The sequence below is a fragment of the Colletotrichum tamarilloi genome (genome assembly GCF_030869305.1).
Source record: "Colletotrichum tamarilloi strain Tom-12 chromosome Unknown Scaffold_11.1, whole genome shotgun sequence".
NCBI classification, from domain to species: domain Eukaryota; kingdom Fungi; phylum Ascomycota; class Sordariomycetes; order Glomerellales; family Glomerellaceae; genus Colletotrichum; species Colletotrichum tamarilloi.
Window position 1 is genome coordinate 621,546 of NW_026849394.1, and position 27,386 is coordinate 648,931.

Consider the following 27,386-nt stretch of genomic DNA (forward strand, 5'->3'; position numbering starts at 1 on the left):
TTTGAGACGACGGGAAACCGGACAGATTGGTTGTTTCGCCTCCGACAATCCTGGCCTAGCGGCGTCCCAAACATGAGAGTGAGACTGCGCAAGCACCGGTCGATCAGGGCAAAGCAGAGACCAGATTGAAGCCGCATGGCTCTTTGGTTTCTACGCGTTGTGCGGATACCTAACCTCTGTCCAGTCGATAGCCACGGTTTTGGTGTTATCGCAATAGCCACCGGACCATCTATTGTGGCTGTCGCACTACCGTACGGGCATGCTTCCCATGCTGCCTCAGTATCGTGATCGCATGAATTGCTCTTGTCATTGGATCCAGCGAGCGCTAACTATTGTTACCGCTTGTTGGAGATAGTTCCACGTTGAACGCAGTCTGGCCTATGGTGTTAATTCTTCTCAATATTTCAACAGAAAGTAGAAAGTTCCAGTCAAGGGCCTCCGACAAATACAGTCGTGCACGAATCTGAGGCGACTCGATGGCTGGATGTCGGACTGCCCGGTCTTTCTTACACCTTGTGGGTGATCATCGATGCTACTACATGTGTACGAAAGACAGGACCAAAAAGTCCAGACAAGAGCTGATCATGGCAGACCAAGGGCAACAACAATAACAGCAACAACCAGTAAAGGAAGAGGGGCCTCCCTCGTCTCGTCTGTTGGCGTAAAGGAACATATGCTCGAGTTGCAGAGTATTCGGTACCGTCACAAGTGCGACATTTGTGGCGACCCGAGCGGGTACACGATACACTTGGTGTCCCGTCTCTTGTTGCCTCTCCTGGACGCTGGCCGCAGCTGCAAAAGGGGTTGCTGTGCGTGAGGTGCAGCGGGCCTGCAGCGTGCCGCGTGCCTGTCAAGACACGGCAGCATCTGGCTCCAAGGCGCCGGTAAGGTATGTAGACAGTGGTAATGTAAGGTAAGGACGTATCTACGCAATACTCACGGGCTACAATGGTCTCCGCACAGCAGGTAGCCCTCTCAGTATTGGCTCACCACGATCCAACGGGCCTGCCTTGGCTAGGGACTGGGGACCAGAAGACGTTCCCGGCCCACCACGGGGGCCTGCCAATGTCATGCCGCCCCTTGTTCGTCTCCCTTGCCCTCTAGAGAACCTGGCTTTGCAGAAGAGGTTAGAGGAAGAGACGTTTGACTGGGGATCGCCAGGGATGTGGACGGGGAGTACGTATCGACGTTTTACCACTCGCCGCACCTTGCTTGCTTCGCATCCTCTCGCTGGCTGGCTCTCACACCCGTATACTTCATCATAAGCCCGATCTTTTCGAGGAACCAGTCCTATATCTGGGTCTACACGTGTATCCGTAGCATATGGATGCATCGTAACATGCCTACCTGAGTGACGACTACGGGTACACCAAGCCACTATCGGATAGAGTCCGTAGATACGTATCTGTGCTCCAGGCCACCGATTGCCCGGCCTCCTGGCAGCAGGATGTTGCATGCAACATGGTAAGGCGCGTACTGCGGGTGCTGAACCTTGGAAGTTTGGAGGCTGCCAAAGATGATAGTAACACGGTTAAGCATATGGGTCATGGATGTGGCTAAGGAGTAGTAGGGTATTCGTAGTTCGTAACTTCGTCCTTCGTGACTTCCAACAACATGGCCAGGGCGGATAGAAGAAAAAGGTAATAGGTTATGGATCAGGACTGGGGGGCAGGCACGGGTACCGAGAGGGAATAGAAGATTGGCTTCTTGATGTCCGTACCTTACACCACCTGAAGACGGAGTAGGGATACCTCTTGAAGAAAAGTCAAGTGGATTATTCTCAGCCCGTAGTAAAGTAGCAGAACAGGGTGCCTGAGCTTGGGCGTTGTGGCGGGAGCGCCCTTTGTCGCATCACATCCATCCTGCTGCTCGATTCGATCGACATCAGACTGAAAACAATGAAAATGGAGAGGGGAGAAGGGGGGGGGGGGGGGGGCTAAGGGGAGGAGAGGGGAGAAATGTCTATTGTGACTTAGAATATTAAAGCTCCTGCACTGCTGGGACGAATCTTGAACTGGCCTCCCCTCTGTTCTTTTGTCAGTCAGTCTGGTCACTCTCTTATTTCGTCTTCGTTTGGTTTATCGCTCTTCTTCCTCTTCCTACTCCTCCTTCTCTCTACCACCACAAACTCCTCCTCTTCTCCCCCCCCCCCCCCCCCCCCTCCCCCCCCCCCCCCCCAATTCACCCCGTTCCTTTCGAAGCAGAGCTCCGGTAGTTCTAGCAATTACCTCGGCCGCTACGTCTTCTGGGGCATTGTTCATAATTCTTTGCTTGACTACCTCTCTTTGCCTTGTCTTTGCATCAGATACCTTGCTTGTGCACTGCATTGCTATCATACCCCTTTTCACTTAATTACTTCGTTGCGGCTGCTGGCTTTTCATCGCTTTTTATTTGATCGCCTTCGGTTTCACACTGTCGACTCGGCTCAGTTCTCGTCATCCTCAACCTCAAGACGCCCCATCCGGACTACCAAGAACCGACCTGCCAGACGAGTAGTTTATCACTCAGATTCTGGTTAGTCGTCACACCCGACTGCAACATTGTCAGACAAATCAGCAGTCATCAGCCTGGTTTAGTTATCCGCTCCGAGGCGGCAATTCGACTCAATTTAGCGTCATTCGTTCCATCCGAGACTCCGTCACACCCGAGTCACAACTCTGCAGGAATTGCCCAGCTTACCTGCACATCGACCTGCATCTCTAGAGGGTGCGTGAGAGAGCAAAAACAGGAAGACAGACAGTCTCTCCGAGCGTAGAGCCTAGAGTTACGGTGTCCATCTCAGTAAGATTGCGAGGTTGCCAAGCTTGCGAAAGCACCGACTATTTCCGTTTGGACACTGTTCTGAACCTGTGTTCTACCCGACATCAGAGACGTTCTGAACACACTTGTACAAGTTTGTGGTAAATCCGCCCAGTACGGATACCCGTTCCATCACACAAGCAAAGGTCGTTCAATCGCGGCCTAACACAAGGATCTACACGGCAATAACGCCCATCAGTACTTGACCGATCCCATCGGCGTCGGTGGTCCGTAAGGTCCGGTTGCTCCCAGTTTCCATTTCCTTGGACTCTGGAGTCTAGAAAGTTGCTTGGTCGACCTTCTTTTGTGTGTGGTCTCCACGTTGTAGGAACAGTTCTCTGGTACTCGCTACTTCTCGGTTCGCCAGCAGTCAGTTGTGTCTGCTATTACCGCTTGGTGTTCGAACTTCGCTCGGCCTTAGCGGAGAACAGGTCCCTGCCACCACCCGACCCCCTGCCCACTTCCACGGTTCGCCTACCAAGTCAGAAGTACCCAACCTGAGGTACTCGTGCCTTCCACCACATACCTTACGGAGAAAGGTACTTAGGTTTTCTGCCGTGCAGCCCAGGCCCCCGGAAGGTGCTATTATTACTCTTTCGTCACTGCCGCTGCATTATTTTTTGCGACAATTAATTACCACCTAGCCGTCCATCGCTCACTTTCCGGACATTCACCCACCTCAACTCACCTTGCACCTTGGATCGGTTCACGCGGTACAGAGTACTTCGCTCCTCCATCCATCACACCCATACCCCGATCTCCATCCACCTCTCTCTCACCTTCCACGCCCCGTCGGCGGAGATACGGCAGTGCCACTATTCTTAACCATGTCGGGCTTCGTCTCCTCGCCCACCGCCCTGCACCCCGCCCTCAGTAATCCGAATCCGCTTCCGCCGCCAGCGCCATTGTCACTGCAACAGCACCAGCCGTCCGCGTTGCCGTCCTCGTCGCCCTCTTCCGACCCCCATGGAGTTAAAACCTCGCTTTCCGACCGCCCCAAAAGCTCCAGCGCCAGTGTCAGCACCACTACCGTCCACGACCGACCTCTCTCTTCTTCCGCCTCCACCTCCAACTCCGTCTCCCATTTACACTCGCACACACACTCGCACTCTCTGTCACTGCATCGCAATGCTGCTGGTCCGGTAGCAGAGGAGGAACCCTACGCTGGCGCCCAAGCCGGATTTCCCGCTACAGCTGCTGCAACACAAAACCCCTCGTCCTCGATAAGAAGAAGCTCCCTATCAATAACCTCTACCGCCGCCTATCCCGAACTGCTCCCGCCTCCTCTTTCCAAGTCCACCAACGCCAACGCCAGCGCTGCCGCCCATCCTCCCAAGGGCCATCGTCGCGCACCTTCCCACGAAGTTCCCCGCCAGACTATTATGAAAGCCTTGGCTTCGGTTGTTCGCAGAAATAAACCCGAAGCCCTCTCACTTACCGGCATGTTGTCCCAGCAAGGCGGTTGCGACAACCGCCCCGCCACTTCTTCGTCCCAGAAGCTGGCCGACGCCTTGAATGAGCTGGCCAACCGGAGCATGACCCCCACCACCGCCTTACCCTCCTTGCAGTCCCCCTGCTTCTATCACAACCGATTCGATGATGCCGTCAACATCGACAAGGTTCTTGAGGAGATCAAGAATGACGACTGCATGTCACACTCTAGGCTCGTGCAGACAGCCACCGGCGTCCGCGAGGTCTCCAAGCAGTTGCAACGTCGCCCCATCAAGCGCGCTGTTCGCAATGTCATGATTGTCACCAAAGCTCGCGATAACCAGCTCGTCTACCTGACCCGCGAGCTCGCTACCTGGTTGCTTCGTACGCCGAGGTACGGTGCCGACGTTGGCGTCAACGTCTATGTGGACGCCAAGCTGCGCAACTCTCGACGCTTCGATGCCAATGGCATTGTTGCAGAGAATCCTGCGTACCAGGACATGCTCAAGTACTGGACGCCTGATTTATGCTGGAGCCAACCTGAGAAGTTCGACCTAGTCCTTACCCTCGGCGGTGATGGAACCGTTCTCTTCACGTCATGGCTTTTTCAGCGCATCGTGCCCCCCGTCTTGTCCTTCAGTCTGGGCAGTCTCGGCTTCTTAACGAGCTTCGAATTTGAAAAGTACACGCAGCACTTGGACCGGATCATGGGTGACGAGGGCATGCGTGTCAACTTGCGTATGCGCTTCACCTGCACTGTCTATCGTGACGGCACTCTTGGCCAAGAGGCGGAGGAAGGAGAGCAATTCGAGGTTCTCAACGAACTTGTCATCGATCGCGGCCCATCCCCATACGTTTCGAACTTGGAACTCTACGGCGATGACGAGCTCCTCACTGTCGTGCAGGCCGACGGCTGCATTTTCTCCACACCGACAGGATCAACTGCTTATTCTCTTTCGGCCGGAGGTTCCTTGGTACACCCCGACATCCCGGCTATTCTCCTGACACCCATCTGCCCGCATACCCTCTCATTCCGCCCGATGGTTCTCTCTGACACGATGCTCCTCCGCGTGTCGGTGCCGCGTAATTCGCGCGCAACGGCGTACTGTGCCTTTGATGGCAAGGGTCGTGTCGAGTTGAAGCAAGGAGACTACGTCACCATCACTGCCTCACAATACCCATTCCCTACAGTTGTCCGAACACAGACGGAGTGGTTCGACAGTGTTTCCCGCACTCTTCGCTGGAACACGCGCGCCGCAACGCAAAAGGGCTTCGACCCCTCTGCTGGCGGCAGCCTCTGCCCATCTGAGGACGGCAAGGATGAAGATCCGGAGTGGGACATCGACACTGACTCGGCCTGCTACGCTAGTGAGGACGGCAGTATCAGTGCGAGTCCCTTGAGAAGGCAGATGAGTCTGCTGGGCATGTGATTAACGGCCGTTTGTTTATTCGTTAGAGACAGAGCATCATGATTCCCAACTTTCTTCAAAACCACAAAACAGGCATCTCGGCTACGCAAAGCAGCACGCTCTGTTCTGTTCGACTATTCTGCACTACACCTTCGCATTTCTCCCCACTAGCGAGGAGGGTGGGCTAGACTAAGATGCTTTGGCATCTTTTATTTGTTTGTTTCATAGACTTGAGCGATTTCGCAAGGCATAAGAAAGACAGGAACGCATGGGACGCACACTGCTGTGTGTGCGTGAATGGAAAGACTGAGACCTGACATGCTCGAATGAGCAGTGTTGTCCAACGTCACCAGAAGACGAGGGAGATAATACCGGTATTGGCACTGGCACGGTATATACTTGCATGAGGTAGCTGTTGTGTGCGCAGGCCAACGTACCCGCCCTCCTCTCAACTTGAAAGAAGAGAGGGGAAGAGGATGTCGATCCTCTTGCGACCAGCGAATACATAGTCTCAAGAGAGAGAAAGAGAGATAGAAACAAAGAGAGTGAGATAAAAATCTCACCAGCATCTGCGGTTGGTGGTAGATCCGACCAGCAGGTGTGGTCACGTACCAAACAGCTTTTGCCACGAATATGAACCTAGATCCCTTCAGCCCTGTGCCTGACTCGAAGTCACCTCTTTTCATGTATTCCTCCCAAACAAAGAGCGTATGTATTCTTGACATTCTGCAACAGTAAAAATGAGGTCTGTTTCTGGATGAGCATGAACATCTGGGTTATCGTATGAGAGCATTGAGAATCCATACCTATTATCTATGGAGACAACAATAAGATGGCACCTTGGTTTACACCATTGTTCACACAGCGTCACACAGACACCAATTAACACTACTCGGTGATCCGAAGCCAAAGAGACACATCAGTTATGTTGTTAGTTTTTTTTTGTGTTTCATTGCTCTTTTAATGACTTGCTTCGTCGTGGCGCCCTACAGGCTTGGCCAGAACATAAACATTGCACATGTATAACCGACTTTGCAGAGCCACATCTACAACCAAATCCCAAGACGCCATTTGCTTGTGATAATTCCAAGCCCCAACACAACACCAACACATGAGGATAAAGACGGTACTCCTTCAACTGATACGCAGTGCGACATTAGAGAGCGAGAGCTGGGTTCCATCATGTCGGTCATGGCTCCTGCAAGAGACGACAGAAGTATAGAACCTTCGCAAGCGATAGATAGTATGACCGGCACATCCATCTCTGAATTTGCCGGGCTTCCAGCCATGCTTACTGTGTCTTCCTGTGTCGCAACTCGCTTGACGATGGGGCCACTGCCCATGTTGTTGGACTTGCATCTGTCCGTTGCTACCACGGAGCCGACTGAGTGTCCACAAGGGGGCACAACATAGACACTCACTTTTTGTGTAGATTACTCCCGACGAGAGTGTGAAGCCGCCAACCTCCACGCCAAGTTTCTATCGCCAGGCACCTTGGCTAAGAGATAACAGACCTGCGATGCAATCCATGTCGCCCTTCTTGCTTGGGCTCACATCGCCGCCGCGCATGAAACTCTCCACCTCGTCTGCGCCCTTTGTTGTAGGCGAGCTTGAGCTCTGCTCATCCTCGAATATGGTGACATATTTTCCGGATCCTCGGCATCCCATAGCGGGCATCGTTCTGGCCCGGCTGCTGCTGAATATAGCAGGCCCGGGATGGTCCTGTAAAGTACGACCTGTTCGTCTCGCATTGTTCTGGCTGTCAACGGTAGCCGGCAAAGGTCTTCGGTCATTAACTGGCGGCAACCGACGCATGTTGCCTTGGTTCTCAGGTGTCCAATTCTCCTTATCAGAATCACCCGATGGAGATATCAGCATGTCCACCTTGACCTTGTCACCCAGGCTTTTCTCTTCGCTTGGTTGAGATACGGACTCCTCGCTATCAGTGAATGATGTTTGCATTCTAGCCATGCTGGAAGATGTGCGACAGAGCTTAGGCTTCTTAGCCTGTTGAGGTCGAGAAGCCGGCCTACTTGCAGGACAGTTCCGTTTGGAGCTGTTGTTTTGAAGAACGCCGCTGGTTGAGCGGAGAAGACTGATGGCAGCGACAGCAGAGCCATTGGACTCATCTTCAGCTTGCGTCGTGAGCTCGTCACGAGTATCAGCATCACAGCACAGCTCCCATGCGTGGGCGTCACGAGATCTGCCTCGTCCCAGTGCCGGTGGCAGCGAGTCAGTGAGGGCTGTTATGGGTGGTAGAGTCACGCTAGGGAGGGCACTGTGACTGCGCTGGAGTGGTCGAGCTATTCTGGGCTGAGGCAAGGCTGCCAAATCCGAGAATAGCTTCGTAGGCTGAAAGCGAGGGGGTGAGTTCTCATTAGAGACAAGCTCAGCTTTGCCTTCGAGCGAAAGCGACAATCGCACCTGCGACTGTTGCGACGATTGCGGAGAGGGCAGGGTTTGTGATCCATGTGCAGGCGGTGAGCAAGACGCAGGTGTATATAGATCGGATCTGCATGATATATTAGCTAAACGACGGTCCACGATGAACTGAACGAGACATACTTGGGGGTTTCGTCAATGCTGCGGTTGAGCGTTGAAGGGGTTGAAAAGGCACTTGCTGCGTTCCAATGAGACGATGTGAAGAACCCAACAGAGTTTGAAAAAGAGGATGACCCTGTTGAGTGAGGCTGAGACGAGGAAGCCGTGACTTGGGATAATGGCGTCTCCAAAACCGTCGTCTCAGGACCGCCACTTAAAATGGACGGTGTTGCGTGTTGAGGCTGTTCATCCGCCTCGTCTCCGCGCACTTGTATAGCCTTGACCGGAGTCTCCGCAGGCACGACAGCGTTGATGGGAGCTGTTTCTGCCACTGGCGATGCTTGTTCTTCCGGCAGGGAAGAGGTGTAGGCAACTGGATCCGAAGAGAGTATCTGCATACCACCGTACCGGAGGGCAGCAATCTCCTGAGCGGAGAGGGGCCGCGACTTGCGCCTGTCATTCTGTCGACGATTTTGGAACCATATCTACACGCTCGCAATCAGCACCAAGCGCGACCGTTGTCGTACCGGCAATGTTATCAAATACCTGGACCTCCTTTTCGTTGAGAGAGACGCGCTTCACTATGTCTAGGCGTGCTGCCTTGTCTGGTTTCGGGTTCGCAACATAGGCAGCCTCAAGTATCGACTTGTCTTTGGCACTACAGTGATCAAATAAGAGTCAGTGGCTGCAGCACAAGAACGCGTAGCAATTGGGGCCAAGAACAATGACATACGCAGTTCTCTTCCTCTTTCCCTTTGGGTGACGCTCAGAGTCGGGATTTGACACCTCGGTCTTGACAGACGAAGAAGGCGCGAAGTCGGGGGTTTCGGTCCCAGTTGCAAGAGGCTGTCTGGTAGGAGTCTGCGCGGGTTGATCTGTCCGGAAGGAGGATTCGCGTGGAGAGGGGGAAGAAGAGGACTGCGGTGCTCCAACCAAGGCTTGAGAGGAGATGTCGGAGACAGACATGGCGGCGGTCGAGGCTATGAGTAGTAAACGACAGTCATGATCTGGGGTCGGTACAACTGAACGAGGAGTCGCGAGCCGGGGGCGATGATAGAGAGCGTGCACTCAAGGAAGATTGGACGAGACACGGGACAGGCGTGACAATAAAGTGAATTGAAGATAATTGTAGGACTGCAGGCAAAACAAAGTTGGGAGGAGAGTAAAGTAAAGAGGAAGAATGACGAAGAGAGGCTTCCAGGAACGGACGAGGTGGGGAAGCGAGAGTGTCGAGACACACGAGGCGCGGTTATTCGTCGCAATTAAGGTCAGGTACGGTCCAGGTGAGTTGTGGTGCCTTCCACTTGGGTTTTGGTGTTGAACACGGCGCGTCTGAGAACCCCAACTAGGGAAAGGCACTTACACGCTAGAGACGTGGATAGTGGAGTTGCAGATACCCGGCCAGGGTACCGTAGGTACTGAGCTTGGTCAGAATACCGGCTCAGTGCAGTGATATAAAAGTCTTTCTGAAATTCATGTTGAGCAAGTATTTATAAAAAAGAGGTGAGATTTCGCTGCAGATTCAAGAAAACTCGTACTGACGCGTAATACTCATCATATTTAGTCTTGAGTGTAATGTGAAGTATTTGAGTGAGTAGCAAGTGATAATCATCTACCAAATACCGTATCACTAAGCCTACCAGGTCAGGTACCGCACAACAGCGCGATCGCGGCACGGATCCGCAGACCCACCAAGTCACCTCCACGTCTGTTTTTGTGTGATTTACCACCTTACGAATACCTCGCAGCAATGTTTGCGCTCGAGCATCAGGCGCGGCATACTTCCATCTACATTTATAGGCCTCATATTCCATGGCCGGACGAATGCGGCGCAGACAGTCTGTAAGCCAATCCAAGTACACATTCATCTGAATTGAGCAATGTCGTTCGCAAGACATAGCCAATACATGCACGTACTTCAGCACATGGCTTCATGTTCACTGACCCAAAGGTCTGTTGTTCCTTGCTTACTTAAAATCAAGTCTACGCGCTCAATGTAGGTACCTAGCTTCTGCAAATTAGTGTCATAAGGTAAGGTACGAATAGCCTACGCATAAAAGGCTTGGACCAGTCACGTCGCGCGTCTGTTTTCAATTGGGAAATAAAACAAAAACAGTCTACTTTCCATCACCAGGGGCTACATACACCGACAAGATTGAAGACAGACCCTAAAAATACCTAACACCTTAATCATTTGCGGTCCGCATGAAAATTACAAGCACGCATCGAACTCTGCTAGTCTTACCGTTGACGACCTGACCGATGGACATCCCTTAGTCCACTCGCTCTCTCATCTTACCTCCACACCTCTCCTCCTCATTTTCTGGACTTAGCGTGCTTTTGGTCTGGCGCCTCGCCTGATGAACAACGCGCGTATGCATACAAGTCTGCCTCTCGCGCCGTATAAGCTGTTCGTGACATACCGGATAAGAAGCCCATAAGGCCGAATGTGTGAATCGTATCCAAAAAAGCGAAGTAGAGATTGGTCATGTGCTGCATTCTGAGATACCACTCTTCGTCATTTTTACATGCCACCACGCGCGTGCAAAACACCCCGGTTCGACCTGAATTCGATACTATGCTTCCGTTAGCGGTAGAACGCGAAGGGCAACTGGTCGTCGCTTGTGCGTGGTATTTGACCCCAGACCATCCCTCCTCCGTGTACCCACCCTGCCGCATCTGACCGAGTCTGCTCGGGGACCATGGAGCCTGGCGCGAATGCGAATTGAGGCATGAAGGCTGGAACAATATACGTACACACTTGATTGAGTACGGAAAACCTTTGTTCTCCGTCATATACCAATTAACGCCCACCTTGCCCTCCCACCTCGAAATACAGCAGACCCAGTGACGCGCGTGGCAGTTGGCACGTAAGCCGCACTCAGCAAAAGAATCTCCATTAGAATCCATGTCCTCCTAAGTCCCGCTAGCAACTCTCGGTTCTTCCGTCAGACACCAAAGTTCCGTACTATCATAGATTAACACCCAGCCACCTCCCCGACAAACAGACAACCAGACGCGTCGCTGGATCCCGAGTATTTAACACACCAGCACTTCTGTTACTGGTCAACCAAAATCGCGTTCAAAGAAGCGAACAGTGGGTATGCACTGACTTTGACAGAGTACACGGTATCGTGTACATCCAGAGGTGGTTGGTGACCATCAGAGACGGCCCCGGACCCTTGAAAACACATACCGGAATCTGGTACAAAAATAGTGCTTGCGGCCACAATACAGACCCATTTGTGCAAATGCTCAGGCTCCTCTCAATTCGAATTTCAGCTGCTAAGTTATTCGGTACAGCTACCTGCCTTGCGATTATGTCTCCAACAACTGAATTGTGTTTGCCGAAAGCTCAACCTACAAGGGCTTCCATAGAAGTTCTTTGTTTCTATACTGCATTCAAGAATACCAACTTTGGAATATATTACACAGGACGAGTAACCGTTCCCACCTCTCACCGACACTCATCGAAAGGCAAAGCAATATTCTGGGGTCTGGGCCCTGGACTTTCCATTTAGGTACTTCATTCGGTCTCACTCGCAACCTGGGTCCGTCACATTATCGTCAAAGGTACTACTTACTTTTGTGCTACTTATGCACCTTTCGAGATATCTGGAACCCACTTATTATCTCTCACTCAGAACATGATGTGACGTAGCGTGGTTGAGTTGCATGATGTGGTCCTGACGAGACTATGTTGTTGACCGTTTCTCTACCTGCCTTTGCGGTCCTTCTTCTCTCTCATTGTCTGTCTGCGTGTCTGTCTGTCTGTCTCCCCAATCATGCCTAGCTAACCATTGAATTGCTATCTAATTAAGTGCATTGCGCTGTCTGTCGAGGTACGGATACGCATAGTAGAGAAGAGGACGAGCGAACCCGAGACACCTTGGTGGAAATGTAAGGACTCAGTGTTCATCTTGTAAGGCGTCAAACTACTCAAAGTATGCTGGTCGTCTCGCAGCAAGTGTAAAACCCTCCATCCAGCTCCGAGTCTACCATACGAACCGGCCGTGCCGTCTTCTACCATAATGACCGTGACCAGCTATTGCCGGTCTGCGCCAGAGAATTTCGGTTCACGACGTCCTTTCAACCGTTCCACCGCGTTGGGATCATGTCCATGCCGCGTCTCTATCTTTACAAGTCTTCGTCCGAAAGCTCACCGGGCAGAGGCATGTTGGCGGCCTCGTCCATCTCCTTGCGGTACTGCTCGAGGAGCTGGGCGTCGACCTGAGCGGTGGGGGGGGCGAGAGCCGGTGCAGCAACGAATTCCTGTGGAGCAATTAGCATGAAAATTTTGGAGGCAGAGACCGGTGCAGAAGATCGTTCGGGAGCATACCAAAGCGGGGTTGCCGACAAGCTTACGTGCAAGCCAGAGGAAAGGCTTCTCGAAGTTGTAGTTGGACTTGGCAGAGATATCGTAGTACTGAAGGTTCTTCTTGCGGTGGAAGGTAATGGTCTTGGCCTTGACCTTGCGCTCCTTCACGTCGACCTTGTTACCGCAGAGAACGATGGGGATGTTCTCGCAAACACGAACGAGATCGCCTAGATGATCCTTGTTAGTTGGGCTGGTCGTTTGGGGTCAAAGACATAGATTCGAGTCATGCCGATCCAATGGGTGCCACGTACGGTGCCAGTTGGGGACGTTCTTGTATGTGATACGGGAAGTGACATCGAACATGATGATACCGCACTGGCCGTTGATGTAGTAACCATCACGGAGACCACCGAACTTCTCCTGGCCGGCGGTATCCCAAACATCGAACTGAATCTGACCAAAGTTCTGCGCGCGCTGAGTTAGAGACCGGCGACCGATGCTATAGGGGAACCAAGCCGATGGGAGGTACTTACCGTGCTGAAACCCAGAGGGTGGACTTCGACACCAAGAGTGGCCATGTACTTCTTCTCGAACTCACCAGTCAAGTGACGCTTGACGAAAGTGGTCTACAACGTTACACACTGTTAGCAACGCGATAGAATGGAGGGGGGAAGTGGAAGGGAATGCTATCGGCTGAAGTCGAGGGGTCGATGTTGGCGAAGAGGGCAAACGATGCTGTCGGGCGCAACCTCGATAAGGGCCATGGGGGACGAGGGAGTATTAGAATCACCTTTCCGGTACCGCCATCACCGACAAGAACGAGCTTGAAGGTAGGAGTCTGCTGAGTTTCGGCCATGTTTGCTATCGGTGAAGGAATCGGATCGGTGCGAGTTAATTGTAAACAAGCGGGGCTGATCGCGAGGTTAGCAGCTGGCGCAAAGCGAAAGAAGGCAAACAAATGGAGAGATTCGTCGACGTGAAGGCGCAAACCAGCGTCGGCAAGGGCGCGGAGTAGATGAATTCGTACCGGAGAGAGGGATGGGTAGTGGGCTGTAAACTTTTCGACGAGTGGAAATCGTCACCGACTGATCGACTTTAGGGGGGGGTTATGTTTTTGAGGATGGCGGGGGAGCTTGCAAGGAAGCCGTACTTCTTAAGCGAAAAATTCAGTCAGGCAGGCCAACGAAGTCGGGTAGGCACGATTGGGCTAGGCAAGGGTCACGTGCATCGCTGTCTCGTCATAGTGGGGTTCCCTTTCAATGGGCGACGGCAAGTACGTCTCTTTCCATTTGTTCTTTCCTCCGGGCCGCTTCCATTTGGGTGACTGGATATTTCCTTGCCTCCTTCAGCAACAAGTTGGGTTCCATTGCTTCGGATACTTGAAGATTAAAAACCTTCGCCGGCAGATCGCTCTCATCAAGAACCCCAAGGTAAGAAATTTCACACAGTTTGGCGGCGAATGCATACTTGACGCGCTCGACAACTCTCATGCTCGTATCATGGAAACTACCAAAATAATTTTCGAGGTCCGCTTTTCCGTCACTGCTTACCTTAGGCGTGGGCGGTCAATCCAGACATAGTACCTAGGTACGGCACCTTTGTTAGCCATCCATTGACATTCTTCTTTCTCACCAGAACATGCAATCATTATCTCAAAAGTAAGTAGTGCCAACATCATCCTCCGCCACACATCTCACAAAACCCCTTAAACATTCGACACAGGCAGCTGTCCCATCAGGCCGCGACTTGCTTTGTAATCCAACTACCACTTTGCCTGTTCCTAATCGCTGCCTGTCCAGCCATGGCAATTATCTGCCTAATGGTTCATCTAATGACCGCAGCCGATGGCTTACACCAGGTACCTAGTCATGCTAGTGAATCCAGAAGTATGCCGAGCCACGTGGAGTCGAAGCGGCCTTTCGGCCAGTTAATTCTATCTTTCGGGCACCCAAGGCATTAGTGACTCTCACTGATCGCTCTCAACAGCGCGCAGCCGTGTACTTTTCGGAATGAATCTTCGTGTCTTATGTCAGTGAAGTTGTCGCGAAACATGTCGGCCTACTGTACATACGGCGATATCAGATCCTTGTTTGGTCGCTGCAGCTGAAGCAGTATATTCCTCTCTCACAAAGGTAGGATGTGACAGCCCAGCAAACCTCTGCCACCCCAGTTACGTCTCGGAGTGAGTGTTACGTGCAGCTCCTCCCGCGCCCCTTGGCTGGGTCGAGATATCCTGACTAGAACAGGTCGCTTTGTCTGGTTAATGTCATATCCACACGAGTGTCGGGCAATAGTCAACTTACACCTTCATTCCCTTGCACGCATTCGGCCACCTTCTTGAGATTGTCGTGGTTTGAGCTGTTGACGTAGCCAAATATGCGAATTTGGTCATTCGGCTTTAGGCCAGCTAACTCAGCTGGGCTCCCCGGAACCACAGCGTTGACCTTTGCGAATGGCTCCTCCAGCGGCTGAGATGCTGAATGATCTGCCAGGGTGTTGTCGGAGAGCGGAACTTCGGGTTTCTCCTCTTCTTGCAAGCTGGCAAAGTGCTCATGGAGTTGTTTCTCAACCATGGCCATGAGCTCCTTGTAGTCATTGCGGAGGTGGATGATGCGGGCTCTGGTAGTACGCACTATTACAATCAGCAGGGTACTAGATCTCTGCCACCAGAGGAGAAACACCTTGAGCAATATCGAGATCGGCTCTTGGAAAGCCGTCTTGAGTTGTGAGAGGTGTGTTCATGTCAACCCCGTGCTGGCTCACCAATCAGCTGAATACTCGCTTCTCCATGTTCGTCTCCGAACACTGGAGCGGGGGGTCTTGAAATCACAAACAGAGTCGAGGACTGCACCCAAAGCTTTCAATTCAGCCTCCATGTTTTCTTTCTTGTTCTGTAGCTCGGCAAAAGAGAGGCGACCAAGGTCACCGTTCCTCGACGTATTGCTGGCTGGGCCCGAGGGCACGGTTGGAGCGTGTATGTTGTCCATCCTGAGGGGCAATCCCATAGCTGACCGGACGGACCGATAGAAATGCGAGGGGGCTTAAGTGCGATGAAGAGTCGGTTTCTGACTTCTTGCAGCGATGGCAGACGACTTCGTTCATGTGCCCAGTATTTGAGCTGGAATTGATGTTGGTGGACCTCAACTTCACCCCTCTATGTTGGGGTATTGCATCGACATAGAGGACATCCAATTGTGAGCCCCGCGCCCCAAATCCTTGGGCAGCGTCATGGGGACCTGCCTACGTAGCTACCTACCTTAGCCGGGTATCGCAGGTGCTTAGGTACCTGAAGAAGGTGCCTGTCCAGCCTTAGATTCATGGGCCGTGCCTGCCTTAGGTATCTTGAGTGCTAGGGTAGGTACCCAGCATTGTGACTCCATGCGCTGACTAACTCACAAGACCTGATGGAGCCTAGAATCACTGCTGGTACCTGAGGCACAAGAAGCGGTCTAACTGGAACCCCGACGCGTCCATTCAGCGACCCGATACAGAGCTCTTAGTTCAACCCCAGCCAGCTCCCGATCTCCTGCTAGACTGTCCTTGTATCGACGTCACAGTTCCATTTCTTCTTCCTCCATCCTCTTACCCCGTCCGCTCTTTGCCTCTCCGATCATCATGGCGACCGGCGTCGACGCAAAGCTCCTAAAGTCCACCAAATTCCCTGCGGAATTTAATCAAAAGGTTGACATGCAAAAGGTCAACCTTCAGGTGATGAAAAAGCATGAGCCTCGCCTTCCATTGTCATTCAATTGCTAACTGATCTCTTTCAGGTGGATAGCCAGCAAAATTTCCGACATTCTGGGAAGCGAAGATGACGTTGTTATCGAGCTTTGTTTCAATCTGATCGAAGGGCCCCGATTTGTCAGTATTGTCTGCCTCGACCGATTCTCGCGATTATCTTCTGACTTTCCTCCAGCCAGACATTAAAGCTTTACAAATACAACTTACGGGCTTCTTGGACAAGGACACGGCGCCATTCTGCAGGGAACTATGGAAGTTGTTCTTGAGTGCCCAAACAAGCCCTCAGGGTGTGCCCAAAGAACTTCTAGAGGCCAAGAAGCTAGAGTTGATACAAGAAAAGGTACGTATCAATCTTCGTCCACAGCCAAGGACAGTCACTGACATAGACCAGATGGAAGCCGATCGCGCTGCAGACGAGGCACGACGCCGCCGAGGCGATATCGACAGGCGTCAACAAGATGGCCCGGCACCGAGAGATAGGGATCGCAGTGAACGCGGACGCGGCCGCGGCGGCGGTGGAGACATGCGGCGTGGTCGCAACAGTGACAGGGACTACGACCAAAGAGGTAGACACGGAGGACGGTTTGGTAGCAACAGGTCGCGCTCACCGGCTGCGAGGAACCGTGATCAGAGGGACAGAGGCTCGTTCCGTGGGTCCACTAGAGACAGCTATGTCCCAAGGAATCGCGGTCTCGATAGCCGAGTATCTGGCCGTCGTCGCAACGACACGCGCTCTCCGTCTCCGGCATCCGCCACCTCACGGTCGCGCAGCCCCGATCGCAAGCGGGATTTTAGTCGTGGCTCGCCCCCGGCCCCCGCCCGACGAACTCGTCGAGAACGCAGCGTATCCAGCCCCAGGGCTACGAGAAATCGATCGGCGTCGCCCAGAAGAAGCCAGGGGAAGTATCGCGAATCACGAAGGAAAAGGAGATCTTCACGAAGCCCTTCGACGCCCTCAACATCGCCTGATAAACGGGCGGCTGCAAAGCGCCGTAGATACTCCTCTTCACGGAGTCGTTCGCCAGGTCGTGAGAGACGATCCCGCAGTAGAAGCTCGAACTCAGCATCGTCTCGAAGTTCTAGATCACGCAGCCGTAGCTCTACGCGTCGAACCTCTCGGGGACGTGCAAGTCCGAGATCTCGAAGCAGTCCCCGACATCGCCACGATAGTAGCGTCTCTCGCTCTCCGGATCCCAGCGCTCGCAGAGCAACAGCCGATGATATTAACGAGACTGATCGCGAGAGCAGGAGAGGCCAAGGAGAGGGAGAGGGTGAGGCAAAAGGAAGCCGGGGACGCAACTCATAGCCTCGCTCATGGAGATCGGCTGATGACTCTAAGAGGTGACTTCCAAACTTTGCACAACTTTAAACAGGCCGATTCCTGCGTCACAAGACGATAGGTGGGTGGCGATTCTTGGAACGAGATCCGACAACTCAAACAGGTCTGGCTAATCTGATACTGGCACTATGCAGACACAACGTTGCCAGGTCTTCCAGCAGCGTTGGCGAAGGCAGAAGATCACGGGAGAATGATAAAAAAACAAGAGACGCTAAGCACGCATTTCGCCTCATTTACAAACGGCTAAGGCTAATCGTCTAAGAAGTTTTGCTGCATACCTTACACAAACATACGAGCTCGCTGGTCAAGGGGGTTGAGGGCCCAAGGCGAAGCCGTTCGCTCAATTTGGTACGTTGACTGTATCTTCTCGAGTCCCATAGACATAAGGCACCTGAGGGATTCTGCCTACCTCTTCCGTGATGGCTGTTTACACAGCTCGGTCTCTACTACCTTGCATTTCTTTTGTCCAACAAAGTACCAAGAATGGCACGACACAGTCATGATTATAATTAGCTATCCCGTTTTTTACCATCACCGTTGCTGTTTGATCCAAAGTCAAGTACGGCCTTGAAGAGGGGGAAAATTACCAGACTTAAGTCGGCGATGACCACACATTCGTAAGCTAGATAGCCATGATCTTCCCAATTAAACTAGTCCCCAATCTTAAAACAGATTTCCCTCCTACATTCCAGACGTAGGAATTGGATACGATGCATTGGCAACACTAGGTACTAAGTGCCTATGACATCAGCCTTTCGTTCGTGGTGAGGACGTTGATCTGTAGCCAAGCTAAACGCCAGGTTCACTTCCGATACTCAGTCGTTGACCGTATGCACCGTTTCCCGATGCGCAAGAGCGAATACAGCCGTCACGAACATCATCTACATTAGAAGGTGAAATCTTATGGAAAAACTGGAATTCCGCATCTTGGCAAACTCAACTACCTTCGCGGAGGTACCTACTCACGTCAAAATACGGTGGGAGAGCCAAGGTACCTTGAGGCTTGAGCATGATCCGACTGGGTACCTACCTAGGTAGGTAGGTCTCCACTCGTCCATGAACGGCGCCCTGTAGCTCCGTGGCTCCGAGCTAGCATTGGAAACTACCTTAATGCATGGAGGTACAACTCAACATTTAACCACCACTTCAATCCATTTCATCGGCCATTTCAACTTCCTTCCTCTGCGTCCCGTCACGTCGGTCAGCCGCCCATCGCTCTTTCCCAAAATCATGTTACGGGAACTGAACGAGTAGCGGTGGCATTGTTTCTTCTTACCCCCAAGCGTATGTGTCCGCTCACGCCTAACGTTCCTCGTTTGGAGTGATCTACAGGGAAAGAACTGTAGGTCTGGAGGCTCCTGTGTTCCCGACGTTCATTACTACTCTCAGACTGTATGAGGGCCATCTCAGTATCATATTTCTCTTAATCCCACGAAACCTTGGGTTCTCATAGGTGTGAGGGCCACATTTCCATCCGGCAGGCAGCTTTTGAGTCGGGTCCGAGACGCAACGAATTGACAGTAGATCATTCGTTGTGTGACCTTCAAGCTATCACGATTTTCAGATCTGACAAGTGTACAAGCTCTCCAATCGCTCCCAAGCTCTTTCTACTCTACCTTTCACAGTTGCTATTGGCAATCTAACCCATCACACCTTTCCTGTTCTATCTTGCGTTCTGGCCGAGGTATCTCATCCCCAAGAGAGGCTGCAATGGAGCTTTCCTCGTTGCCTCACAGTCCAACTGAAGACGATGGCAAAACTGCTTCATCTCAGGCTGGTGCACCTTCAGACGATGTGAAGTTCTTCACACCAAGGAACGATTGTCTCTCTAATGTCAATACGTTCGACCCAGCCGCCATGAGCTTGCAGGGTCAGTCGAGCAGGGACAACAAACGAAAGGCTGCTCAGAGCATTGTGGAAGTCAGTGATACTAGTCAAGACCTAGGCACATCCAAGAGGCTGAAGCTTGAGGCTATGAGGACCAAGTCGCCTCAGTTGCCTGGGGATAGATCACTTCTTCCCTCTGGAATATGGCATCGAGTTTTCGCATTTCTCCCCCCTAGGAGCTTGGGTACCTTGCTACGAGTTAACAAGCTTTTCAACGGGTATCTTGATTCTCACTCCGCTTTCGACAACACTGCTCTTTACCCGGAAAATGCGAGTCTCTTCAAGCCAATGAAACCAGATACAGTCTGGCAGCAGTCAAGGAGATTGCACCATCCCAGAATGCCCTCTCCGCTGGGGAATCGTACTGAACTCGATATGTGGCGGCTATGCTGCACCAAAATCTGTCAATATTGCGGTGTTACAAATTCGATTGATCAACAACAAGAGAATGCTGATCCCTGGCTTCCAGGGCCTGGAGTGTATGGTCTGGCAACTGTATTTGCATTTGGCGTCACCTGTTGCGGTCCCTGTCTTTTGAAACATTCTGTGAAGGTCTGTTTGCTGCTTGAATCTCGTCATCTTTCGTCTACAAACTAAACGTTCCATAGGAGATCGACCTGTTACTTTCTTCCACAACCCCATCATCCCTCATCCCAGCACTCGCCTCTGTTTTCGTCACACCCGAACTGCAGGCCATTCCATCGAGCACCTTGGAAACCAACGTGGGCGATAACAAGCTGGAGACTACAAAATTATACTCAACCTCCAGCATCACTGCCGCCAAGGAACAGCTAAACGTGGTTCAGAGCCTTGGGACAGCAGCCGTCGAAGAGTGGCTCAAGGGACTAGGCGCCCAGGGTAAAGAACACAGAATTGATGCATCACGATGGGAGAAGTGGGCAGCGGCTGGCGGTCTAGCGCAAATGTGCCGGAGCGTGCAAACTATGGGAAACGGGAGTATTGATGAACTGGCGCAAGACCAAGATCACGAACCACGAAAGTCCCCTCAAACTTCTTTAGAGGACCGAGATTCCGAAGGCCGCAGTAGGTCAGATAAGACCCACGAAGAGGCTGCCGCGCGGAAGGCATTACGGCGTGCTGAAATCGAGCGGCGCGCAATGTTACTCGACCCTCCTCTGCCACCCAACGTTGTTGTCCACATGCCTTCTTTTCAAGCAGCCATACAAATCACGGCCGCCTTGGACGAGAATGCGTGGAATACGCTGAAGCCCAAATTGCTGTCTCAACGAGCCGATGCCGAGAGGAATATCAACAGGGGTCTTATTGAATCTCGGAGCTCCAGCATTGAAACGAAGGTCGAGACAACAAGAGAAGTGACAGATCAAGACTGGGACGATATCCAAGGTCCGGTACGAGCGCGAATGTCAAAATATGCCGACGAGATCATCCGCGGTAGCTGGAATAAGGGTCGCAAAGTCAACAAGGAGAATAGCCCACGTTTTGCAGCGGGGGTCCTCCTATCCGTGCGGTCAAGATTCTACGCCGATGTTGCGAAAGACGCTGCGGATGCTATCGCAGCAGGGCGGCAGCCTGTTGTTGATCCCCAAGGTGGCCCCTTTACACAGAAGCTCACTCTGGAGAACATGAAGTGGGTGTTTGATATGAAGATCAAACAGCATACCGAGTCGTATAGGAAGGAGTTGTTTCTTTGCAATGGTTGCGAAAGTCATAGGCTCTACGGATTTGAGGGGGTCATACAACACTATGCCGCAAAGCATACCAAGGCCCTCAGTCTCGGCAACATTGTTGTTCACTGGAGAGCCGAATGGCCAGAGCAGCCCATCTTCAAACCCAACGGCCGATCGACCAAAGGTTCTCAGCAAGCCGCAGGAAAGGGAACCGCCCAAGGTCATGCGGCAACAGGACCCCGGCCACCTCAAGGTCATGATACTCTTAGTCGGAGTGGCAGTCTCCTACCTAGCCCTGTACACCGTTTTCCTTCTGACCAAGTTCCGCCCCTTTCCTATCACGCACCACAAGCTGCCCCGTACAATCCGTTACCAACATACAGTACGGATGCCAGCATACCGCGTGCGCCCTACCTACCGCCGGACTTTGGGCCGTCTGGAGCCCCCCAATTTTATCCTGTGGCATCTCCTAGCTTTGGACCCATACTCTCTGGCCCACAAGAGCAACCTCCGAACATGCTAGGAGCACCATATACTGGCCAACCGCATAGCACTCTTCCACATCAAGGCAATCCTCAGCCACCGTCTGCTACACCTCAAGGAATGCCCTTTGCGTCATCGTACACCACTCAGTTGGAAAACTTGGCTCGGATAGCGAGAGACATTTGGAACTCGCTTAGCACAACCAGGGATTTACCTGGGCCTTTGAGAGTATACATCACTATACACCATGTGGTCAAACGTTTCTGGCACAAATTTGGCGAGCCTCCCTTGTTGCGGATGTTTAACGATGGCTTATCAAACAACAAGGCTATGCGTCCAGTTCGCAATATCAACGGACTGAGGTGCAGATCCTGTACATTGGGTCTAGGGCCACCAGTCAATCCAGAACGCACCATGTTCTCGCTCCCGCAGCTCGTCAATCACTTCGAAAACCAGCATATCGGATTGCAGCAGGTCGGGCACAGGAGTGGGCCAGGCCTCGATTGGACACAAGATATGATCCTTATGCCGGATGTATCAGAAATTCCTGACTTGAAAGCTATTATTGGCGGCAAGGGACACAAGTTCAACATAGTCAATGAAGCAGTCCCCTGGGTCTTCAATAAGCCCAACGGACCCACACAACAATCTGGGGCCGCATGGCCTTTAGGTGGGATGGTACGGCCCAGCGATTCAGATCGAACCACGGATGATACTTGGCACACCTATGCCACGCATGCAGATGCTTCCAGTCATGAACGCAACCCCTGGCATGGTCCTGAAGCCATTCGAGAATCAGCGATCGTGGGTCAAGCGCAACAACGCCGAGACACGCAGCCGTCAACGGAAGATTATAATCGAAGATCCGCAGCGCCCCCGTATAAGCCACTGGTCACTCCTCATGAAGCACACGAACCAGGACGCATCCTTCGGGTCTCAAACATTGACCCTTGCCGACAAAGCTCTTGGGGCGCTTCTCCGACAGAATTTGATCGAGAGGGCCGCACCATTTACTTTGACAGTGGGCATTCTGCAGGTGGCTACAAAACGGATCATTACATGCCGTCAGGCTACTTCCCAAACCGTACTTCAGCATTGCCCGACGAAAATCGCCATGGGTACCGTGAGCAAAGTCGAGCCCCTGATCGAGTCCTGGTCGAACCTCGGTATGGGCATGGTAGTAGATACCCCGAAGGGGAGGAAGAGAGAGTCAATCGTACGTTGGATCAGTCGAGGTTGGTTCGGTCACGCCAATTACTCGACCGAGAGCAACTGTTACCGCAGGACACAAGGCCTGGCCCAGCAAGATATGCCCCGGTAATTCCTCATTCTTCAAGGGCTGCTGAGCTGGATTCTACACGTTCATCAGCGGGGGATCCCGATGACTTTAGCTTGACTGCTGCTCTCGAGTCGCATCTTGCTCAAGATCGCGACGCGCTGGCTCGGGTACCCAAGGCTGGGCTGCTGGAGCGCGAGGTAGTTCGTCAAGAGCGCCGATCCACAGCGCGCGACGGCCCCCCATCGGACTTTCCCAATTACCCTGAACAACGACACATGGAAGTAGAAGTTTTCGATGACGCTCGCCATGGACACTCCACGCAATACATGGCAGAATCGCATGGATCCCGTCACACCGGACATGCTTCTGAGGTGTCGACGTACTACCACAGCCCAGCGGTCCCTCAAAATTCAGGTCAGAGCAGCGACAATCGCAGCACAACGCGCTACGCGAGCGCGACTCGCCCTCAGTCTGCAGGTTACGAGGAGACTTATGAGATTGTGCACGTACGAGATGCAGAGGGAGAGTACATCGTTCGTCGGCCGATTCTACGAGAGCGAGAAACGCATCGGGTTTTGTACGAGGGTGACACTCATCACCATCAGAACAGAGGCTCATACTCACACCGTAGTCACGATGCTCTGTACGGCTCGATGGACCAGACTCCTATCCCTGGCGAGCGGCGAGATGCTTTCCAAATGCACGAAGCTTGCACTGCAAGAGCCCAATTCATGATTGCTCCATCATCGTTTGCAGAATATGACTCAAACAACCCAGCGTCCATGTCAGATCCCGGCGCTAAAAGACCATCAGAGTACTAGCCAGACAATGTACCTCTGTAATGGGATAGGAATAGCATAACACAGTAGTCAAATGCAGCCGAATAGCACCATGCTCTACTTATTTTCCTCGTACCCAAATCTGTTTTTGTTTCACGAAAACCGAGCATCAAGCCTGACTCCATGTGATTGCAACGGATAAATGGGCAAAGAATGCTTATACAGGAGGCGAATCTCTCAAGGTCAGCATTCACATTCTCTGGGTGCATTATAATATACCCATAGCTGAATATTAGTCTGACTTTATTGAAGTTGAGGATCTTCTATTACACACTTCTTCGACACAAAAAGGTACATGATAGGCACCCAGCAGACTGAGATGAGGTACAGCACAACGATCATGGCATCGTTTCTCAGACATCCATGAGCCTTTTCCATCGGAAACGCCCCCTAACGTAGACCTCGCCTTTTATCCGCCTGACAACCCCGAGAGTGTATATCCGTGTGCGCAACACACACTGAGGTAGGAAGTGGGGAAGAAAGAGAGAGAAAAGGAGGTAGGAAGAGGCAGAGAGATACAGAGAGATAGAGAGGGCGTTAATGCAAACATGTGGCGCCGGTTTCGCCATGTCTGTTTCTTCTTTTCCAACACGTATCTATAACACTTCACCAATGATCTTGGCCGCCTCCCTGTACGTCTGGAGCAGCTTCTCGCACTTCTCACGCTCCTTCTTGACACCGTCGTCTTCGTACAGAAGCTCCTCAAACAGCGCCTCCTTGTAAAGCTCGCTGACAAGTCGGTTCTGGACTACATCCTTGCAGTGGTTCACCAACAGGTGCATGACAGCCTTGGGAACTTGATCCGCAATCGACTCGCGCACGATGTTGAAGTAGGAAGAGATAAGTGCTCGGATAAGCTCTGTCTCCATGGCTTCTCGTTCTGTCATGGCTGGCTCGCCACTAGCCGTACCCTGGAGATTGTATTAATACTCATCAATGAGAGAAAAGGAAGAGAGAAACCTACGAAGAGGGAGCCGTAATCTATGGATTGCTGGGGCTTGCCAAATTCCAGCTCGTCCCGGGACGAAGCTTGTGCTGGGGCACGCAAAGCCACTTTGTCTTCAGCTCGCCGGATGCTCTGTGAAAATGTGGGCTCAGAGCTCTGGCTAACGTGCCGAGCGATGGAGGAGTTGGGCGATGATGCTGCTCCAATCGCCGAAGCACCATCCTTGCCGAAGAAGTAGGTCAAGAAAGAGTCGCGCGCGCCGCCCAGGCCCTTATCATTGAATCTTGACGGAGAAGCTGATCTTGCTCCGTTGAGCGCCGCATTCAGACCGGTAGTGCCGTTCTCCCGTACGCCGGGTGACAAGCTGCGCGCGCCCTTAGTTGCCTGCTTCCGAAGAGAATTCGATTCGGCCTTTTCGATGACAGCCGGCTCTTCCTCCTCGCCCTCCGGGCCTTCGGTGCCATTAGCGCCCAACTCCTTGAGACGCCTCTTCTCCCGTCTTTCTCGTTCTTCCTGAATCAAACGCTTTCGCTCCCTCTCCTGTTTATTGCTCACAACGTGACTCATGGCAGCGGCGGCACCCAGGAAGTTGGGATGGTTAGTGTTGATGTACGCTCTTTGGATCGAAATCAAAGACTCGACATAACCGGAGGTCGGCCCTAAGCGTTCTCGCAGCAAGTCTGACACGACCTCAATCAGCTTAGCTTGCAGTCTCGGGTATCGAGACAGTTCAGTTGAGCCGCAGGTGTGACAAATCTTGATGAGCTCCTCGTAAACAAGCTCTACACATCGCTGACTAGGAATTTCGAGAAGCTTGATCTGAGGCTTGACGAGAAGGTCAAAGGCCATTTCGGGTACGAATAGACTGGGACGGGGACCGGTGGAATTGCGAATGGCTGTTCTAATATCAAGGGCCGAAAGATTCGAAGTCGGGTCGATGGATTCTAGGGACATGCCAAAGACGGAGTTGAAGATGTAGTAGATACGAGCGCCGCCGCAAAGCTCCTTAGTCGATATTTCAGTCGACGTACCGTCAATGGATGAGATGAATGATGTGGCAAAGCGTGTCATTTGCTGCAAGATGAGGGATCCACGGTGCTCCTTGCCGCTAAAGTGCATATCGCCATAGCTTGCCAGTTCCTGTTGAGTCTGTCCCATGAGAGTGTTAAGGCGAGCTTTGATATCCGGCATGCGCTCGCGAATGTGAGCCATCAGAGTCGTATTCAGCGTCTTGGCCAGGTATTGAGTGCCGCATCGACTAGCAATGTTCCGGTAGGCGGGGTGGTGCCTGAAGAACTCAGATTCAGCCTTGAGAGCCTCCTCCATGGGCTTGGCGCCCTGAATGTCCTGCTGAGAGCGGTTGACAACACCGATGAACCCAAGTTTCAAAGGGTACACGCGGCCAGATAGGATATCCAATGCGTTCGTACCATGATCCATGAGGTCCACCTTGGTAAGCACGCCAATCGTCCTCCTACCAAGAGGGTCGACATGTCGTGCGAGTTTAAGAGCCTCCGAGTTCACAATATCAACATTGGCAGGAGATACGGCAAGGACGATACTGTTCGGCTTGGCGATGTACTCGGAGATCAGGTTCCGCGTCTGCTTTTCGATGTCTGTAGGTTGATCGCCAATAGGAACCTAAGAGCTTGTGTTAGAGTATGCCAGGCGTTTGACGCTGAGCACTGAGGAAGGCAAGCATGGTGGCATACCTTTGTGAGGCCGGGAAGATCAACAAGTGTCAGGTTGAGCACATGTGGCGAGTAGATCTTGAGGTTAATGGGCTGTCTGTTAATGCCCTTGTTGTTGCCCGCCACTCGTGCTGTTTCGTTCTCGATCTCGCGCTTTACATCCGAAAAGTCGTTGAAGCGGCGGTTTGGGATATGGTGGAACTCGGCCCATTCGGATCGTCTGGCAAGGTCGGGAGACCTGTAGGGGTCGGAGGAAGGGTCGAGGGCACTCTCGTCCTCAGATACGTTGATGAGTTGTAGGATCAGGGGTCGTCGAGTACAAATGCCACTGCCGCGGGGCAGGAAGTCACGACCGACAATGTTTTCGAGGACGGAGGATTTTCCGGCTGACTGCGAACCAACTACGACCTGCTCAAATGTTAGCGATTGGACGTCTAGACAGCTCATGCACCATGACTAGACGACGTACAATTTGGGGGAGATCGAGCGAGTCACTGCCAATAGTATTGAAGACCAGGTCTTGCAATTTGTTGACAGTGCCGAGAAGGTCGTCTCCGAGGGACGCCATGGTGATTGGGTGACGCTAGGAGGTAGAAACTCCCACAAAATCGGGTTGGGAGAGGTGGTGGTGGTGAGGAGTGAAGCACCCGTGGATGTCGAGGAGAGCTTCGAGAGGCGAAATAGTGGAAGCTCCTGCACACGGCGAAAGGCCAGGCCGAACGGGGAGTCTGCAGCGCAGGGCGACGCAAAACAAGGCAGGGCACCTAGTGCAGGTGAAGGGAGCAAGCGCAGGCTCGTCGGGAGTGATCGGCTGCCTCTAGAGGTTGAGGGCGAGGCAGAAGATGAAGAAACTACAAAATTAAGAACGAAGCCCCTTCAGGCGAGATGGAATTTTTGGGCGAAGGGGGGCTTTGCTTGAGCCGATGCGCGTAGATGCTCTCCGGCGTGTCGTTCAATTTCGAGAATTCATGCGCGATCCACCATGTCGCCTACGCAGAAGGCTCCAACAAACGACAAGGCACGTAATGCTTAGC

General features: G+C 52.5%; 10 protein-coding genes across 10 annotated transcripts; 5 read left to right on the forward strand and 5 right to left on the reverse strand.

The window, feature by feature from the left end:
- Window positions 1-943: 943 nt before the first annotated feature.
- CTAM01_04690 (uncharacterized protein) lies at window positions 944-1,456 on the reverse strand (the record flags this gene model as incomplete). The annotated part of the gene is made up of 2 exons (XM_060520720.1): window positions 944-1,302; window positions 1,348-1,456. 2 exons carry the CDS (start codon window positions 1,454-1,456, stop codon window positions 944-946), a joined length of 468 nt encoding a protein of 155 aa, XP_060384674.1.
- A 2,170-nt stretch (window positions 1,457-3,626) lies between these two features.
- Window positions 3,627-5,660, forward strand: CTAM01_04691 (ATP-NAD kinase; the record flags this gene model as incomplete). The annotated part of the gene is made up of 1 exon (XM_060520721.1): window positions 3,627-5,660. The coding sequence occupies one exon, from the start codon at window positions 3,627-3,629 to the stop codon at window positions 5,658-5,660; it is 2,034 nt and encodes a 677-aa protein (XP_060384675.1).
- Window positions 5,661-6,821: 1,161 nt separating this feature from the next.
- Window positions 6,822-7,052, forward strand: CTAM01_04692 (uncharacterized protein; the record flags this gene model as incomplete). Its single annotated transcript, XM_060520722.1, has 1 exon — window positions 6,822-7,052. The coding sequence occupies one exon, from the start codon at window positions 6,822-6,824 to the stop codon at window positions 7,050-7,052; it is 231 nt and encodes a 76-aa protein (XP_060384676.1).
- Window positions 7,053-7,118: 66 nt separating this feature from the next.
- CTAM01_04693 (homeobox domain-containing protein) lies at window positions 7,119-9,146 on the reverse strand (the record flags this gene model as incomplete). The annotated part of the gene is made up of 4 exons (XM_060520723.1): window positions 7,119-8,151; window positions 8,205-8,665; window positions 8,727-8,838; window positions 8,914-9,146. 4 exons carry the CDS (start codon window positions 9,144-9,146, stop codon window positions 7,119-7,121), a joined length of 1,839 nt encoding a protein of 612 aa, XP_060384677.1.
- A 3,171-nt stretch (window positions 9,147-12,317) lies between these two features.
- On the reverse strand, window positions 12,318-13,546 carry CTAM01_04694 (GTP-binding nuclear protein GSP1/Ran; the record flags this gene model as incomplete). Its single annotated transcript, XM_060520724.1, has 5 exons — window positions 12,318-12,452; window positions 12,520-12,725; window positions 12,810-12,963; window positions 13,032-13,124; window positions 13,289-13,546. Coding segments are annotated over 5 exons (846 nt in total), but the record flags the coding sequence as incomplete, so codon positions are not given.
- A 1,076-nt stretch (window positions 13,547-14,622) lies between these two features.
- Window positions 14,623-15,503, reverse strand: CTAM01_04695 (26S proteasome non-ATPase regulatory subunit 9; the record flags this gene model as incomplete). Its single annotated transcript, XM_060520725.1, has 4 exons — window positions 14,623-14,748; window positions 14,802-15,130; window positions 15,180-15,252; window positions 15,333-15,503. The coding sequence occupies 4 exons, from the start codon at window positions 15,501-15,503 to the stop codon at window positions 14,623-14,625; spliced, it is 699 nt and encodes a 232-aa protein (XP_060384679.1).
- A 610-nt stretch (window positions 15,504-16,113) lies between these two features.
- Window positions 16,114-17,772, forward strand: CTAM01_04696 (PWI domain-containing protein; the record flags this gene model as incomplete). The annotated part of the gene is made up of 5 exons (XM_060520726.1): window positions 16,114-16,145; window positions 16,269-16,359; window positions 16,415-16,579; window positions 16,638-17,510; window positions 17,713-17,772. The coding sequence occupies 5 exons, from the start codon at window positions 16,114-16,116 to the stop codon at window positions 17,770-17,772; spliced, it is 1,221 nt and encodes a 406-aa protein (XP_060384680.1).
- A 1,516-nt stretch (window positions 17,773-19,288) lies between these two features.
- On the forward strand, window positions 19,289-21,637 carry CTAM01_04697 (uncharacterized protein; the record flags this gene model as incomplete). The annotated part of the gene is made up of 3 exons (XM_060520727.1): window positions 19,289-19,498; window positions 20,074-21,142; window positions 21,219-21,637. The coding sequence occupies 3 exons, from the start codon at window positions 19,289-19,291 to the stop codon at window positions 21,635-21,637; spliced, it is 1,698 nt and encodes a 565-aa protein (XP_060384681.1).
- A 374-nt stretch (window positions 21,638-22,011) lies between these two features.
- Window positions 22,012-23,697, forward strand: CTAM01_04698 (uncharacterized protein; the record flags this gene model as incomplete). Its single annotated transcript, XM_060520728.1, has 3 exons — window positions 22,012-22,275; window positions 22,340-22,763; window positions 22,967-23,697. The coding sequence occupies 3 exons, from the start codon at window positions 22,012-22,014 to the stop codon at window positions 23,695-23,697; spliced, it is 1,419 nt and encodes a 472-aa protein (XP_060384682.1).
- Window positions 23,698-24,311: 614 nt separating this feature from the next.
- On the reverse strand, window positions 24,312-26,920 carry CTAM01_04699 (dynamin central region; the record flags this gene model as incomplete). Its single annotated transcript, XM_060520729.1, has 4 exons — window positions 24,312-24,626; window positions 24,680-26,302; window positions 26,374-26,760; window positions 26,822-26,920. The coding sequence occupies 4 exons, from the start codon at window positions 26,918-26,920 to the stop codon at window positions 24,312-24,314; spliced, it is 2,424 nt and encodes an 807-aa protein (XP_060384683.1).
- Window positions 26,921-27,386: the final 466 nt, after the last annotated feature.